General features: G+C 59.3%; 1 protein-coding gene across 2 annotated transcripts in view; it reads left to right on the top strand.

The window, feature by feature from the left end:
• GRAMD1A (GRAM domain containing 1A) overlaps positions 1–16,783 on the top strand; it is a 24,603-nt gene extending 7,820 nt beyond the window's left edge. The window contains exons 3-20 of one of the 2 annotated variants that reach the window (XM_035023597.1): positions 2,892–3,102; positions 3,189–3,209; positions 3,630–3,714; positions 3,853–3,956; positions 4,037–4,132; positions 4,918–4,998; positions 8,012–8,124; positions 8,292–8,442; positions 9,034–9,232; positions 10,178–10,321; positions 11,962–12,077; positions 12,163–12,305; positions 12,723–12,826; positions 12,910–13,083; positions 13,189–13,276; positions 14,413–14,520; positions 14,601–14,721; positions 16,307–16,783. In XM_035023597.1, coding sequence (XP_034879488.1) covers positions 2,892–3,102; positions 3,189–3,209; positions 3,630–3,714; positions 3,853–3,956; positions 4,037–4,132; positions 4,918–4,998; positions 8,012–8,124; positions 8,292–8,442; positions 9,034–9,232; positions 10,178–10,321; positions 11,962–12,077; positions 12,163–12,305; positions 12,723–12,826; positions 12,910–13,083; positions 13,189–13,276; positions 14,413–14,520; positions 14,601–14,721; positions 16,307–16,399 — 2,152 coding nt within the window. In that variant the 3' untranslated portion in view covers positions 16,400–16,783. The remainder of the gene's footprint in view (positions 1–2,891; positions 3,103–3,188; positions 3,210–3,629; positions 3,715–3,852; positions 3,957–4,036; positions 4,133–4,917; positions 4,999–8,011; positions 8,125–8,291; positions 8,443–9,033; positions 9,233–10,177; positions 10,322–11,961; positions 12,078–12,162; positions 12,306–12,722; positions 12,827–12,909; positions 13,084–13,188; positions 13,277–14,412; positions 14,521–14,600; positions 14,722–16,306) is intronic. The other variant, XM_035023598.1, reaches the window with a different exon arrangement.

The raw sequence follows: 16,783 nt of genomic DNA, 5'->3' as shown, positions 1-16,783 counted from the left end.
GGATGGAGCTTGGGGTCAGTTTGGGCTCTGCGCCCCAGGCCGAGGTGTTGGTTGGGGCCCATCAGCGTCAGCGTTTGTCTGGAGCAGAGGTGCGCTGGGGCAGTGGCAGGGCCTTGCCCTCCGTTTTAGTCCGACAGAACCTATTGATCAAACCAGAGTGCCTACCACGTGCTGGGCTTTATATGCACTTGACATTGAACAACGTGGGGTGAGGGGTGCTGACCTGCTGTGCAGTTGAAAATTGGTGTGTACTTCTTGACTCCCTCCAAACTTAGCTCCCAATTGTTTACTGTTGACCAGAAGCTTTATCGATAACATAAGCAGTCGATGAACACATTTTTTTGGTATACTATCTGTATTGTATACTGTATTCTTACGATAAAGTAATCTAGAAAAGATGGTATTAAGAAAGTCATAAAGCAAATAGCTTTACAAGACCGTACTGTATTTACTGAATAAAGTTCCCATATAAGTGGACCCGCACAGTTCAAACCTGTGCTGTTCAAGGGTCAACTGTCTGTTACCTCTCTTTCTCCCCGCAACAACCCTGTGAGGCGGATGCAGTTATTCCCGTCATGGGCAGGCCCCAAGGCACTGGGGGAGCGCGTGGCGGGGGTCGCTGAGGGGGGGCAAGTCTCACACCTCCTTGGATCCCGGTTCTGTGAGGGGCGGGAGAGGGGCGCTCCTTCATTCCGTCTGCACCAGCAAATGCTCCGTGCGCCAGCCTCGTCCTAGACCCTGGGGATGCAGCTGGAAACAAAGCGCCTTCGCCTGCGGAGCGCAGAGAGAGACACGACAGCAGGTCAAGTGCAGGACGTGCTGTGGAGAAAGATGAAGAGGGAGCGGGATCGAGAGGTGGGGAGTGTGGTTTAGATAGAGGTGCGAGGAAGCTGACTTGAAGAAGCATCCCCTGAGCAGAGACGGGAAGGAGGTGAGGGAGCCCTCCCGAAATGTGAGATGGAGGGCATCTGGACAGAGGGGACAGGCAAGGTAGGAGCTGGGGAAGGGTGAGCAAGAGGTTGATGAGAGGGTCCAGAGGTTCATTTAGCTGGAGTCAGGTACAGCTGGCCCAGGGAGGGGGTCCCCAACCCGACTCAGGTGTTCATAGCTGCCCCCCTGCTGGCCACAGGAGGGGAGCAGAGTGGGGGATGGGTGTCAGGGAGACCTGGGAGAAGGCCGCTGCAGCCGTCCAAGGGGCATGGCAGTGGCCCAGATCACCACCTATTTCATTTACTTACTTAGTTATTCTGTCCCACAAACTCATTGCACAGGTGTGGCGGCAGTGCGTACCCTGGGTCCTGTCCTGAGCTGTACTGGGGACAGAGCAGTGACCAGGACCTTGCCGTCGTTGGGGAGCTCACAGACCTGCGGGGGAGAGATGGGGCTGTCGTCGGACAAGTGGCCACCGGGAAGTAGTCAGGGCTGGGATGGGGGACGCAGAGGCAGAGTGGCAGCAGAGTGGTTAGCGACAGGATGGGAGCCCAGGGCAGTCCGCAGTGAGGGACTGGCGTGTGCTGAAGCTTGGAGGCAAGAGAGGGAAGTTTGAGCAGCCGATGGAGGCCCCCGAGGTGGAATCATGCCCTGGCTTCAAGCAGCTGTGCGTCCTGGGACAGGTGGTTGGCTGCTTCGCGTCCGGCTTCCTGCTCTGCCAGGCAGGGATGGTGCTACCGTCGCACGTCCAGGTTGCCCGAGGAATAAGTACTCCTACGGAGAGCTTGCCAGAGCCTTGGTACAGCGCCAGCAAGTGTCCCTTGGTGGCTCCCGCTCCAGCCAACGCGCAGAGCATTCCTGCAGCCGCCGATGTTTCTTGAGAGTTCACTCCGTGCTGGGTACAGTTTTGGGTGCCAGGGACACAGTGGTGACTAAGACTTTCTTAATGCACAGCCGGAGGCAACAATAGGCAAAACGACTAGGCCATCCGGCTGAGTTGAGGTGGTGTGAGGTAGGCCGCGGGGCTGGGTCCCCAGGGGAAGAGGAGCATTCGAGCCCAATAAGACAGAGCCTGTCAGGCTGGGCTGTGGAAGGCCGTTCCAGGCAGAGGGAACAGAAGTGCAGAAGCCTTGACGTGGGAATGCAACAGGCGAGCGTAGGGACAAAAGGAGGCTGGGGGTGGCTGAAGTGGAGGGTGTGAGCCACACCAGGGCCTAGGGTGACAAGATGAGGACTTGGCCTTTACCTGGAGTGCGATGCAGCCAGAAGGACCCTGACGCGCGCGAGTCGGGTTCACAGGCTCCCTCTGGGGTGGGGAGCTGACAGCAAGGGGCGGGAATGGGGACAGGGAACCCAGGGAGAACCCAGGGAACCCTGCTGTGCTGTCCAGGAGGGCAAGGATGGAGTCTGGGCCAGGGCGCCGGAGCAGGGGAGATGGGTACAATAGAAGTAATGGAAATAGATTTTGGAGGTAGAGCAGGTGGGATGTGCTAACAGATTAGAAATGGAGAGTGAACAAGAAAAAAATTAAGCACAGGCTTAGGTTTTTAGCTCAAGCAATTGAGTGGGGAGGGGCTACTCAATAAATATTTATTTATGAATAAATTAGTTTTAGTCTACGGCCATACCACCCTGAACGCGCCCGCTCTCGTCTGAATAAATTAGTTTTAAAAATAGCAGGTGTTCTTGAGAGCTCACTCTATGCCAGGGGCTACTGATGTATTGATCCATTGAAGTGTCTAAACAAGCAGACGAGGACATGTGTTTATCACCCATGGGTCATAGACGAAGTCACTGAGGTGCAGAGAGTTAGGGAATGGCCCGCTCTGTCACGCTGCTGGAAGTGGAGTCGAATGGGTGGGTGGGGATCAATGGGCTGATGTGTGGGCCTCCTAAGATAGGCCTGCCCCCACACCTCACCTGTTCCGCACCCCAATGCCCCTCTTTTTCTCCTCCCCCAGCACCGCCCCCCACTCCGGCCGAAGCACGCCAAGCAGCTCCCCATCTCTCCGGAAGCGGCTGCAGCTCTTGCCCTCGAGCCGACCCCACCCTGAGCCTGAACCAGGCACCATGGTGGAGAAGGGGTCAGACAGCTCCTCGGAGAAGGGGGCGGTGCCTGGGACGCCCAGCACCCAGAGCCTGGGCAGCCGGAACTTCATCCGCAATAGCAAGGTCGGGGCAAGCCCAGTGGGGTGGGGAGACAGGGGGAAGGGCAGGGACTTTAGGGCTCATTCTGACTCTGCTCCTTTCTCTTGCAGAAGATGCAGAGCTGGTACAGTGTAAGTGTTGGGGGGGCCGGCTGGAGGGGAGACAGGGAGGGGGACAGGTGCCGGGCCAGGAGCCCCAAGCTGCAGCAGTCAAGGAATTGGGTGCTGGGGTTGGTGGACCTAGGGTCACATCCTGTGCTGCGCGGCTTACTTCCTGTGTGTCCTTGAGTGAGTTGCTTAACTTCTCTGGGCCTGTCTCTGGAGACACTGTCCCAACCTTACAAGGCTGAAGGGAGCACTCGCTAAGAGTCAGTGGTGCCGGTGGGTACCTGGCACAGTGGAAATCAGTAAATGACCGCTCTCATGATGGTTAGTCTTGTGTTAAGGGCCGGGGAAGACCGGGATGGGTGGGGGGGCTTCTGGGCACTTTGTGGGGCAGAAGTATAGGGATGTGAACCCCCAGCTGGGTTCTTACCCCCCCAACTCACCCAGATGCTGAGCCCCACGTACAAACAGCGGAACGAGGACTTCCGGAAACTGTTCAGCAAACTCCCCGAGGCCGAACGCCTCATCGTGGGTGAGTCCTGCCGCGCAGACCCCGTCCCCGGGCCGGGCCCTGAGCCCCCCGTGCTGCCCGCCCGCCTGTCCCGCCCGCGCTGGCCGGCACAGCGTGTGTGACTCAGGCGTCTGCCGTCTCTCCCCTCGGCCGCCTCAGATTACTCCTGTGCCTTGCAGCGCGAGATCCTCCTCCAGGGCCGCCTCTACCTCTCCGAGAACTGGATCTGCTTCTACAGCAACATCTTCCGCTGGGAAACCACAGTGAGCCAACTCGGGACAAAACGTGGAGGGGCTGGGGCGGACCGGGCCTGGGCCTCTTCTGACCGGCCTCTCGTCTTCAGATTTCCATCCAGTTGAAGGAAGTGACGTGTCTGAAGAAGGAAAAAACAGCCAAGCTGATCCCCAATGCCATCCAGATCTGTACTGAGAGCGAGAAGGTGAGCCGGAGGACCTGCTGGGGGCTGGGGCGGGTGGCCTGTGGTCACTGGTCTCAGCCAGCCCCTCCCGTCCCAAGCCCTGTTTATTCTGCACCCTGAACTCTCAGATCCCGCGCTTTCTCTCTATTCCCCCCGCCACCCCTACTGGCCTGCCCTAGGCTCCCGTCACCTCCGACCTGGACCCCCCCCCCCACCAGCCCCTCGTCTCAGTCTCTGTGGCCTGCCCCTTCACATAGCTGCTCTGGGTAATAGAATTCTTCCCTCCCACATATCTGTCAACTCAGATGTCCCCTCTCTTTGGAAGCCTTCCCTGACGCTCCATTCTATCCTGATGATTGTTGCCTCATGGTCCCAAGATGGCTGCCTGGCACCATGACTCAGACAGGAAGGGAGAGGGAGTGGTGGGGAGACCTCCCAGCAGACTTCCCTTTGTGTTTTATTGGCCAAATGTGGATTAGGTGACCATCCCTCCTGGCCGAAGGAGACTGGGAGAGTGCCCTGGGCTTCCTCCCTCACAGCCCGCCCACCCAGGGCTGTGCCTGTCTCCTGCTCTGCACTGTGAGCTCTGGGGGCAGGGCCAGGGGCCGTCTCCTTGTCACAGGGACTCCAGCGTCGTCCGGTGCCAGGCTGGGCACAGGATAAACATTCTGTGAAGTGAATGATGGGACGAATGAATGGATACATCAGGATGGAGATCCCGGCACAAAGTGTGGGTGGTGACGGAGCTTCCGCTCCCTCTGGCCATGTCTGTCCCCCATGCCCTCACACTCCTCTCTCTCCTGCAGCATTTCTTCACCTCCTTTGGGGCCCGGGACCGCTGCTTCCTTCTCATCTTCCGCCTCTGGCAGAATGCGCTGCTTGAAAAGGTAGGTCTGGGTGAAAATGGATGGCGGACTGAGGGGGAGTCCTGGAGCCAGGAGAGCCACAACTTGGGGAACTGGAGGGCCCCTTAGCTCTCCTCCATGGGCACAGGCCTGCCCTGCCTGCAGCTTCCTGTGTAGACCCCAGCAGGGGCTACCACGGGCTCTGGTGCCTGGCCCTGCCCCCATGGACACGTATCCATGTATCCATGGCCCTTTCTTCACCTCCACAAATCCAAAATGCTCTGAAAATGAGAAGGTGCCTTTGTGTGTGCCGTAGCAAAATCCGACCCTGAGCTGACATGGTTATTTCTAGTCTACATCAGCACTCTCTAATAGAACTTTCCATTACGATGAAAGGATTCTCCATCTGTGCTGTCAAAGTATGGCAGCCACTGGCCACATGGGCCTGTTGAACTCTTGAAAAGTGGATAGCGTAGCTGAAGATCTGCATTTTTCATTTCATTTCATTTTGATTCATTTAAACTTAAATGGCGGCACGTGCTTCTTGGATAGCACAGGCCTATGTTTATCTCCATGTGACCGTTCTTATGTTTCAGGACAAAAAATATTAACGTGTTTGACTGGGGTACATCTTAGATGTGATTGTAAATCAACATAAAGTTATAGTATCTATCCAGGATTGAATATGCCAGTGATTCTCAAAGTCTGTAGCTTCAGGAACCCTTTCTACTCTTTAAAATAATTATAGACCCCAAAGAGCTTTTGTTCAAGTGGGTTATATCTACCAATATCTGCTGTATTAGAAGCTGAAACTGGGGAATTCTTAACCACAACAATACACGAGCATACACTGCATGAGACCCCAGAAAAAGACAGCGTCACATGTCACGTAGCCTCTGGAAAATTCCACAGTATACCAGTGTGAGAATAAAAGCGAAAAAGGAAAGTAGCATCTCATACTACTAGTAACGCTTAACCACGCTTACGGAAATGGTTTTGATGTTATGGACCTCCTGAAAGGGTTGGGGGACCCCCAGAAATCCTTGGGCCACACTTGGAGAACCTTTGGTACATAGTGCACTGGATACTAAATACAATACCACCATCATTATTGGTACCATATTACTACATGCAGGATAGGCACTGCATTATCTTTCTCAGGTCCCCAAACTTCTTAATCTTGACTTATGTCTTGCCCCAGAGGTTTTGAGTAAGGGCCTTTAGACTCGGCCTATTCCGATGGGCTGGCCTCCAGGCTCCCCGGCCACGCTCGCTGTGGTTGCATGAGTTTAGATAGGATACAGTCGGCTGCAAGTCACGGAAAACGCAACCACACGTGCTTTAAGCAAACAGATACTGAATTACTTCCTGAGTAACAATAGTAGCTAATACTTGGGGTGCTCCTGGGTACCAGGCCCTGCTCTGAGCATTGCAGGCATTAATTCACTTTAACTTCACAACCACCCTGGGGGGGCAGCTGTTTCACCAGTGAAGTGTGGAGGGATAGCCTTCCCGTGGTCACGAGGCATTTTATGTGGCAGAGCTGGGGTTCTGACCTGTGGCACTTGGGTTCTGTGTCATGCTGACACTCCTCTAACTAGGGGTCTGGAGGCAGGCAGCCCAGGGTGGGTTTGAGGGCTCCCGTCCCTCGCCGATGTCATAAGGACCCCAGCTCTTGTTTATTCTTCCACACTGTCCGCCTTCTGCATGTTGATGTTTTGTCCACATGCTTGTTGCCTCGTGGTTGCAAGATGGCTGCTTCGGCCATAGGCATCATGCCCTCAGTCACATTAAGTGTCCCAAACGTGAAGGAGAAAATGGGTGGGTAGGAAGGGCACTTTCCTTTATCAGGGAGGGAAAGCCCCCTTTAAGCCAACTCCTCTTTGCATGTCTTTGGCTAGAACCGGCTAATAGGACCCCCCCAGTTGCAAAGGACGGATGGAAAACTTGGTGTAAACCAGTTATAATTTATCCCTAGGGCTGGGGAAGCTTTTCGCCCCAAACAAATTGGGTTTCTGCTGGCAGGGGGGGAGGGTGGCTAGCTGTCGGCGGTGGGGGGGGGGCCATGGTCCGTGTCTGCGACGGGGGGGGGGGGGGGGGGCGCCTGCGGCACCTCAGCAGCCCAACCCGCTTGTCCAGTTGTGCCCTTCCTCAGGGGTGATCGGGGTGACGGTGTGGGCGCAGGAGCCTGAGAGAGAGACAGCGTGGTGTCAGAGACTCCAGGGAGGGTGAGGGCGGGAGGAGGGTTCAAAGGTCAGGCCCTGGAGCCAGACTGCGGGGGCGGTTCGAGTTCTGGCTCCATCCCCGAGGAGTTGAGTGACCTGGAGCAAGTCACTGAGCCCCATCAGAGAGGGACATTCCCTACTTCACAGCAGCCAGAGCTGGGCCCAGAGTAAGTGCTCAGTCAGGTCAGCTCTCATGAGGCAGGCTGGCCCTGCCCCGGCCCTGGGGTCACGTCTTGCCACGGCCACTTGAGCACCTCTGTGCCTCAGCGTCATTGCCTTAAAATGATGATGTTAGCGCTTTACAGAAGTGTTCTAGAAGATTCAGTGAGTTTGCCCACCAGGCCTGGCACCCCGTAACAAGCCGGTGGTTGGCTGCCCAGCTCCTGTGGTTATCACTGCTCTTCCGACATGGGCCTCCAGCCGCTGGGGCCAGGAATGCTCAGGAAAACGGGGGCAGGACAGCGTGGCGGGTGGGAGCCTTGGCTCTGGAGTCCGGCTGGGTTTGAATCCCCGTGGTGCCCCGGGTCACTTGTGGGACCTCAAGCGCGTGACCTCCACTCCCCGGGCCTCAACTTCTCCTCTGTAAATCTGGGAACGCTAACCTGTGGATGTGGGAGTCTTGTGAGGACCTAAGGGGCAAGTCCTAAGCACCCTGACACCTGCCTGGTAGGGGGGTTGGAGCTGGATGGGGGGGAGGGCGGAGACCGGAGACGCTGCTGCCCCCTTGTGGACACCTCGGGAATGCTGAGCCTGAGGGCTAGCGGGGACAGGGACCGGAAGGGCTCTGGGCCCCGTTAGATGGAGGCCAACCCCATGTCCTCCCTGCCCAGACGCTGAGCCCCCGGGAGCTCTGGCACTTGGTGCATCAGTGCTACGGCTCAGAGCTGGGTCTCACCAGTGAGGATGAGGACTATGTCTGCCCCTTGCAGCTCAACGGTCTGGGGTGAGTCAGAGGTTGGTGGCTGGTTCCCGGGGTGGGGGAGACAGTAGGGGCTGTGTGCAGAGCTCCTGGAGTCCCGGGTGGACTGAGGTGGGCATACAGTCTGGGAGACCAGGAGGGTGTGTGGGGTTCAAAGATACAGCGATTCCACACCCTCCCTTTCCCCACAGGAGCCCCAAGGAAGTGGGAGACGTGATTGCCCTGAGTGACATCACCCCCTCAGGGGCAGCCGACAACAGCCAGGAGCCGAGCCCAGTGGGCTCGCGCCGTGGCCACATCACCCCCAACCTTTCCCGGGCCAGCAGCGATGCAGATCATGGGGTGAGCAGAGGATGTGGGAAGGACGAGGATGCTGATAGAAAGAGACAGAGGACAGTGGGGAGTGGTGTCAGGGAGAGGGACAGACTGAGATGTTGGGGCGGGGGGAAGGGGAAGGGAGAGAGGGCCAGAGAAGAGGTGGATGGAGGGCTAAGGGAGGGGATGGATAGAGGGATGGGATGGAGCTGAGAAGATGGGCAAAGAAAACAGGGAATGAGAGAGAGGCAAAAGGGCAGAAGACAGGAAGAGACTGAGAGACAGAAGAAGCAAGACTTGGATGGATGGAAGGAAAGAAGGAATGATGGACTGACAAAGATGGACAGACCAGGCATGGAAGGATAGACAGATGGGCAGGAGAGGCATGAGAAGGCTTATGGCCCAGGCACGCAGGACAGCCTGGTAGGGGCTGAGAGAGGCCTTCATCTGGGCAGCCCCAGGGCCCCTTGCGGCTTGGCTGGAAGCTTTATGTGCACACACAACCCCCCAGCATCGGTTTTCCTACAGTCTCAAATCCTTATGGCCAATGTGGGCACACGGGGGGCCCTCAGGCTGGAGTGGAGGTGAGACGGAGCTGGATTAAGCCTTTCTCTGCAGGCAGAGGAGGACAAGGAGGAGCAGACGGACAGCCAGCCAGATGCCTCCTCCAGCCAGACAGTGACCCCGGTGGCTGAACCCCCAAGCACTGAGCCGACCCCCCCTGAGGGGCCCACCTCCGTGGGCCCCTTGGACCTGCTGCGCAGTGAGGAACTGTTGACAGACACGAGTAACTCCTCTTCGTCCACGGGGGAGGAAGGTGAGGCAGGGGCCCGAGGCGTCCGCTTCGGTTACACGTGACAGCCCTTACTGAGACTGGCATCAGCAAGGGATTGGCTGGCTCACGGCACTAAGAAATTGGGGGGTGCAGGCATTCAGATGGTGTTGTTAGAAATCTGTCTTTAGCTCTGCCTTGAAGGCAGCAGGGCAGATGGTAAGAGCACAGACTCTGCAGCCAGATTGCCAGGGCCCAAATGCTGGCCGCACTGCCTCCGAGCTGTGTAACTTGGGCAAATTATTTAACTGCTCGAGCCTCATTTTCCTCATCTGAAAGATGGGGTGAGCAATAGTCATACGGACTTCATAGGGTCGAGGTTAAGAGAATTGAAGTGAGTTAATATTTGTAAAGTGCTCGGGCCAGTTCGTGCTGGCTCTTGTTATTGCTCTTTCCATTTTCTGTGCCAGCTTCCTTCTCAGGTAGCCTCCATTCTGGGGGGCGGGGTGGTACGGAGCTCCCCAGCCCTGCCCCAGCAAGTCTAGCAGAGAGAAAGCATGATTTTCCCATGGGGGGCACCAGAAGCTCTAGGTTTGGCTCTCATTGGTCCACCTTGGAGCCCAGGCCCACCCCCGAGCCAATCACTGCGGCCGAGAGCTCAGGCGGGTGAGCCTGGGAGCACAGGCCCACCCCTGCCGTCGTGGGGAGGGTGGGGGGCAACTGGCTGGGCCTCCGGGTGCTGCTCGGTGAACTGGTCACGGTGGCTCTGGCTGGCTGAGCCCCGGCAGACATGCCTGCCCTAAAGCCACCTCTGCGGCAGAAAGGGGCCAAGCAGTGCTCTGGTCAGCGTCCACCCGGGCCCGGGAGGATGGGGCTGCCCCTCCACTGTGCAAGGCCTGGGAGTGGAGAGGAGCGGTCACCGGAGGGGAAGCAAGGGGCTGCTACGAGGAGGGAGCAGTGCAGCCTCCACTGTCCTTCTCTGTCACCCAGCTGACCTGGCCGCCCTGCTTCCTGACCTCTCCGGCCGGCTCCTCATCAACTCCGTCTTCCACGTTGGTGCCGAGCGGCTGCAGCAGATGCTCTTCTCAGACTCGCCCTTCCTGCAGGGCTTCCTGCAGCAGTGCAAGTTCACAGGTCAGGGGGCCGAGCTCCCGTGGGTGCAGGGGAGGGGGAAGGGAGGCCGAAGCAGGAGACAGGCGGGCCCTGCGGAGCAGATGCGGCAGGTTGGGCGGTGGGCGAGCAAGAAGCCCGTCCTCCTCGAGACCGGACCGGACCGGCTCTGCCTCTGAACTAACTGAGTGGCTTCGGGCAGGGTTGTGAGCCTCTCTGCCTCAGTTTCTGGCTCTGTATGTTGGGGGCGTGATAATAGCCCCTGGTGTATGCAGGTCTTCTGAGGGCTGTATGAGTTGATACTAGACACTTGCCAAGAGCAGTGGCATATAGTAAGCATTTAATAAACACAAACTCGTGATCACACATTTAGTGGCCGCTCTGTCGGATTTGTGCAGAGGCCAGGACAGATGAAGTCGAGAATCTAGTGAGAACGACAGTAAATAGACACACAAATAAGTCACAGATGTGCCGGGACTGTGAGCGTCAGAGGGGTATCTGTGACCTGAGGGGTCTCAGGAGAAGCTGCTGGAAGGATGTGGCATTGGAACCAAGACCTGAAGGAGGAACTCTTCTGGGGAAAGGGGAGGAGATGGGGGAGAAACCCAGGAGGCCAGCGGGGTATCTGCAAAGGCCCTGAGGCCAGGGGCAGACACTGGGAGAGTCCCTTGAGGCCGGGCCTCTGTGGCCAGGCGTAGCGAGGTGAAGCCACAGCGCCAGGTGACATGGAAGGGTTCACTGTGGGACCAGCTGAATGGCTCAGGAGGCTGTGGAAGGGATTCAAGCGGGGGGGGGGGGGGCTAGTCAGATAGTCGTCTTCCTCTGTTTCTTTTTTCTGTGTTGTTGAAAATGAGCCATGTAGAATCCCTTGCAGAATGAGTGAGACCGTGCCTTGAGTTGGGGGCCCACAGTCCTCTGATACTATGCTAATGTCCTGGAGGGATGGGCACATCAGACTCAGGGACTCAGATTCTGTCCAGAGGCCCTGGAGAGCCATGGAATGTTCTAGGCAGGTTAGGGGCAGGGACAGGCTTGGCTTTAAGAAGCTACCCCCTGGACCTCAGAGGTGGAGACTGAGGCCAGAAACTCAGGGGGGCCGGAGTGGGGCCCTGGGTAGGCAGGGATGAGCTGAACCAGGAGTGATGATTAGGAGGTCAAGTGAACACAAGGGGGAGGGAGTATCCAGGGCAGGGCCCAGGGCTAGGGGGAGTCTGGAGGATGGTGGGGCTACCCCTGAGCTGGGATCCCGAGATCCCAGCTCCCAAGAGGAGGGGGGGTAGGTTTAGGGGGATGCCAAGGCCAGTGTGGGACCTGGTGGGTGTGAGATGTCTGGGGAACTTCCGAGGGAAGATGCTCAGGAGGTCACAGGACCCCAGGACTGGTACAGAGAGGGAGGCTGAGGCTGCAGGAGCAGATGAGATGGCCCCAGGATGGGTGACAAGCATAGGGAAGAGAGAGGTCCCAGCTTGGAGTATTACCAACATCTGAAGTTTTAGGGGTCCAGCAGGAAGGTGGGGCTGACATCAGGATGGGGCATGGGGCCAGGGTGGGTTTGGGGCCGAGTCCCCAGAGAACTGGAACTATCCCAGAAGGCTGGTTCCCACAGCCTGTGGGCAGAAGACTGGAGAATGGCCTCCTCATTCTGCCCTCCCTCCCTCCCCCAGATGTGACCTTGAGTCCCTGGAGTGGCGACAAGTGCCACCAGCGCCGAGTGCTGACGTACACGATTCCCATCAGCAACCCGCTGGGCCCCAAGAGCGCCTCCGTGGTGGAGACACAGGTGGGCCAGACAGAGGGGCCGGCTGGGCAGGGGGCCCGGCCGGGTGGGCTGGCCCTGACTCCCGCCTCCTCCCTGGTCTCTGCAGACGCTGTTCCGGCGCGGCCCCCAGGCGGGCGGCTGTGTGGTGGACTCGGAGGTGCTGACGCAGGGCATCCCCTACCAGGACTACTTCTACACGGCCCACCGCTACTGCATCCTGGGTCTTGCCCGCAACAAGGCCCGTCTCCGGTGAGCAGCAGCCCTGCCCCTCACCTGACAGAGTCCCCTCTCTTGGGTGGTGCCAGGGCACCCGGAGGAGGCTGGCCTGTGCGAACAGGCCGGAGCTGCCATTGACCAGAATGGGGAAGGTGGCAAGGGATAGGTTTGGGGGAAGGTCAGGAGCTCAGTTTGGGGTGGGTTGAGCTGTCTCTGGGACCCCGTGTGGAGCTGGGGCATAGCAGCAAGGTGGAAGAGTCCGGGCCAGGTGCGGGCTCAGCTGCTGGTGGTGGGGGCGGGTGTTGCTAAGTCTGGGAGACTTGCCAAGGTGTGTCTGGTCTGTGGGTGACAAGGGGCCCTCTCTGAATTGGGGGAAGGAAAGCACCCCCTTGGAATGGTTGGATTGAGACCCTGACCCCCTCCCCCTGCCCCCCCCCCCCCGGACCCCAGGGTGTCTTCTGAGATCCGCTACCGGAAACAGCCCTGGAGCCTTGTGAAGTCACTCATCGAGAAGAACTCCTGGAGCGGCATCGAAGATTACTTCCACCACCTGGGTAGGGGAGAGGTCGGCCAGGCCGGGGACAGGGTCATGGCCTGGCCAGGTGCAGCCACCCAGAGGCCTCTCCTGTGTCCACAGAGCGGGAGCTTGCCAAAGCGGAGAAGCTGTCCCTGGAGGAAGGCGGGAAGGATGCGCGCGGACTGCTGTCAGGCCTGCGGAGACGCAAGCGGCCCCTGAGCTGGAGGGGGCACGGTGACGGGCCCCAGCACCCGGACCCGGACCCCTGCACCCGGGCCGGCATGCACACCTCAGGTGTGTCCCATCGGGCCGGGGGGGGGGCAGGCAGAAGCGCAGGGGTGGGAGGCCCGGTGGGTGTGCTGGGATGGCCCTGTCTGACTGCGTGGCGCTCTCCTTCAGGTTCCCTCAGCTCGCGCTTCTCAGAACCGTCCGCCGACCAGGGCCCCGGGGCAGGCATCCCCGGCGCCCTGGTTCTCATCAGCGTGGTGTGAGTAAGGGGCCCGGGCTGTGGGGTCAGACAGGCCTGGCTCTGCATTCTGGCTGTGTGACCTCAGGCAGGTGCCTGGCCTCTCTGGGCATCTGCCAGAGTGGGGACGTGGGCTCACCTCCTAGCATAGCAGAGATGAGGGGAGAGGATGTTTGGCACGTGCCCAGCACAGCTCCTTACACGGCATCCTGCTCTGTGTGTCGTGGAGAAGTCTGTCCTGCTGGGAGAGGGAGGCTCTGGGGGCTCTGGGAGGTCAGAGGGACCTGACCTCGCCCCGGGGGCAGGGAGGGCTTTCTGGGGGAGCAGGCACCCAGAGGAGGTGGAATGAGGGGAACCGGGAGAGATCTGGAAAAGAAGCACGGTCACACATCTCAGTCCTGTTTTCTGTGCCCAGCCCTAAGCTGGGAGACGCTGGGGACACAGAAGTGACTAGAGACCTGAGGACAGGTCTGAGACAGCAGGCCAGGGTGCTGGGGGACAGGGCTGGGACGGGGAAGCTGTGGGAGGCTGGGGAAGGCTTCCCGGAAAAGCAGAGTATTCCTGAGCTGAGACCCCCCCCGGAGGGTGAGGCAGGGAGACCCATGTGCCCAGAGGCCTGGGCGGGGGTGGAGGGGGGCAGGACACCCTGAGGACGTGGAAGTGAGGTCCAAGCTTCCAGCAGGCCCTGGAGGTGAGAGTCCGCTTGGTCACACACTCAGCCTCTCTGGGCCTCAGTTTCTCAGCACCGGCAGTCCGGAGAGGGGCTGCGCGGCATGCTCCAGGAGGGGCGGGGGCGGCTCTCACCTCTTTGTCTTCCTGTTGCTGCCTCCCCAGGATCTGTGTGAGGTAGGGCCCTGCATCCTGCACCCCCTCCCCTGTCACCTCAGCCCCCAGCTGCAGCCCCTTCTCCAGGCCCTGAGCCCCCAGCTCTCCCAGCGAGGCAGCCTGCTGTGGCAGTTAGGGGCGTGGCCAGGATGCGACCCTGACTTCGCTCACGGACTGTGTGACCCTAGGCGTGTCTGTCACCCTCTCTGGGTCAGCTTTCTCCTCTGGAAAGGGGGGTAGTTGTGGTGCCCCTTCAAGGTGTGCTTGCGTGAGTGTTGCTGACCTAGGAGAGCCTCTGTGTCCGGACGCTGACCCCTGATCCCTGCCCTCAGCCTCATCGTCCTCATCGCCCTCAATGTCCTCCTCTTTTACCGCCTCTGGTCTTTGGAGAGAGCAGCCCACACCTTCGAGGCCTGGCACAGTCTGGCCCTGGCCAAGGGGTGAGTGGGCAGCCCGAGGGGGTTGGGAAGTCGGGCAGGTCGGGCGGGGCGGCCGCACTCAGGCCCTGCACCCCGTGCAGCAAGTTCCCGCAGACGGCCACGGAGTGGGCGGAGATCCTTGCCCTGCAGAAGCAGTTCCACAGCGCGGAGGTGCACAAGTGGAGGCAGATCCTGCGGGCGTCCGTGGAGCTCCTAGACGAGGTGCGCCTTTGGGGCTGCGGGGCCCTGTGTTTAGGTCCCAGCGTGTGGCAGATATCCCTGGGCCTCAGTTTCTCCCCCTGTGCAACAAGGAAGCCATTCACAGTCCCCAGCTCCCAGGGTTGCCAGAAAGACGGAAGAAAGAATTGGCTCTCAGCCGAGGATGAATGTCCACGGTGTCGGACTGCAGGCATGGCTGAATCCAGCCACGCGCGTGCCATCTCCCGACTCTGCCCACCGCCGGGGTGGGCTTTGTTTGGGGGCATCCTCCCCTCCCACGCTGGACCAAGGTGGCAGCTGCAGCTCCAGGCTCACGCGCAAAGGAAAGAGCTCGTTCTTGCTGGCCACTGGGCTCACGGAGCCAGTCACCGTGGCTGGGGGCGGGGAGGCTTGGTCCCTGAACCCCACCCCCACTAAGGGGTCACATGAGGGTGGGAAAGAGTTCCTCCCGAGGATACGAGGGTCTCGTCTCCAGAAGGGGTTGCCCCGCTCTCTGCAGTACAGTCTCAGCATCTCTTCAGACGGCCACGTTCAGATTCTGCTGTGTGACCTTGTGCAAGTCCCTGCACCACGGCCGGCCTGGGCTTCCTCCTCTGTTGGAGGAAAGACTGTCCGAACATCAAATGAGTTAACACTGGAGTGTGCCGCGCTCATAGTAAACACTTGTCGTGTGTTTGCGCTTATCGGCGTGAGCCCAGTGCCCGCACACAGTAGGTGCTCAGTTACCGTGGTGATGGGTCGGCACGAAGGTCAGGTGTGGGGGTGGTGCTGAGGTGGGGGGAGGAGGGGTGGGAAGTGGAGGAGTGGCTGACATTGGCTGGGTGCCCAAGGGTACCAGAGCCCGAGTTGGTGGGTGACGGTGAAATTGTGTGTGGTCGCCAGAGACCAGGATGTGGAGCCCACCTCCAGGGGCTTTGTTGCCCCCCTGCAACCATGCTGGCAGGGAGATGCTCAGGACGGGGTGGGGGGCAGCGAGGCTGGGGTCACATCACTCAGGGAGAGGGATGGCACGGCCTCCCCATCCTAAGTTAAATCCTGATTCTTTTCCTCTCTTAAATTGCCAAGGGCACAGAGTTGACTCCACAAATTCGTTTACCGCAGACACAGATGGAGCTGGGCTGTTCTGTGTGCTGAAATGACCAGCTGATTTGCTCCTCAAGGCCAAGCCTGTGAGAGGGATGTTCTTGTGCCCCATCTAACAGGGCTGCTAAGGTCTGAGAAGCTCAGAATTGCCCAAGGTCACACAGCAGGGAGTAAGACTAGCTACTGTGCCAAGTGCTAGGTGTTTGGCCATCAGAACCCTGAACTTGTCTTGTGATCTTTCAACTGCGGGGGGGGGGAGGGCCTGGGACAGTTACGGGGCTTGCCCAGGAGCACCCGGTATGTAGTGGGGTGTGGCCAGAACCCGGGCCATGGGCGCCCCTTCCATCTGCAGCATCTTAGAAGTTAAACTGGGTACGGTCCGGCTCCTCTGTTGTCACGGGGTGACCTTGGCAGGGGATGTGGCCTCTCTGGACCCTCCCCAGTTCCTCGACAGCAGGAAGCCCTACCAGCACTCACCTCCCACCCTGCCCACTTCTCCTCCCAGATGAAGTTCTCGCTGGAGAAGCTCCATCAAGGCATCACGGTCTCAGACCCTCCCTTCGACTCCCAGCCACGGCCCGACGACAGCTTCTCCTGAGGACCCCCAGCCCCGTGGCCGACCCCCCTAACGGACAGACGGACACAGAGCCTCGGCGGCCACCGCTGGCACGGTGTGAGCGCCGGGAGCCCCCCGCCCCCCCTCCCAGTGGCCCAGCCAGGGGCCACGCAGAAATGGGGACCACAGAACCGAGATGCACTTTAGACCAGCGTGTGCGAGTCCAGCTGCCATCGCCTGCCCAGCCAGGGAGCTGGCCTGGCCTTCGGCAGGCCCCCGCTAACTTATTTTGCCCAGCTGGGGCTGTGGGGGGCGCCTCTGGGGTGCACGATTCCCTCAGCTCTGGGTTTAATGTATTATATTTATTTGGGGCCAACAGAGAGCCCCAATAAAGGGTTGGAAATGGCTGTGGCTGTGCCTGTGGGG

The sequence above is a fragment of the Mirounga leonina genome, unplaced genomic scaffold (assembly GCF_011800145.1).
Source record: "Mirounga leonina isolate KUSES-001 unplaced genomic scaffold, KU_Mleo_1.0 Mir_177, whole genome shotgun sequence".
Taxonomy (NCBI): domain Eukaryota; kingdom Metazoa; phylum Chordata; class Mammalia; order Carnivora; family Phocidae; genus Mirounga; species Mirounga leonina.
Note: the sequence above shows the minus strand (reverse complement) of the source record. Positions and strands in the feature narration are given on the sequence as shown.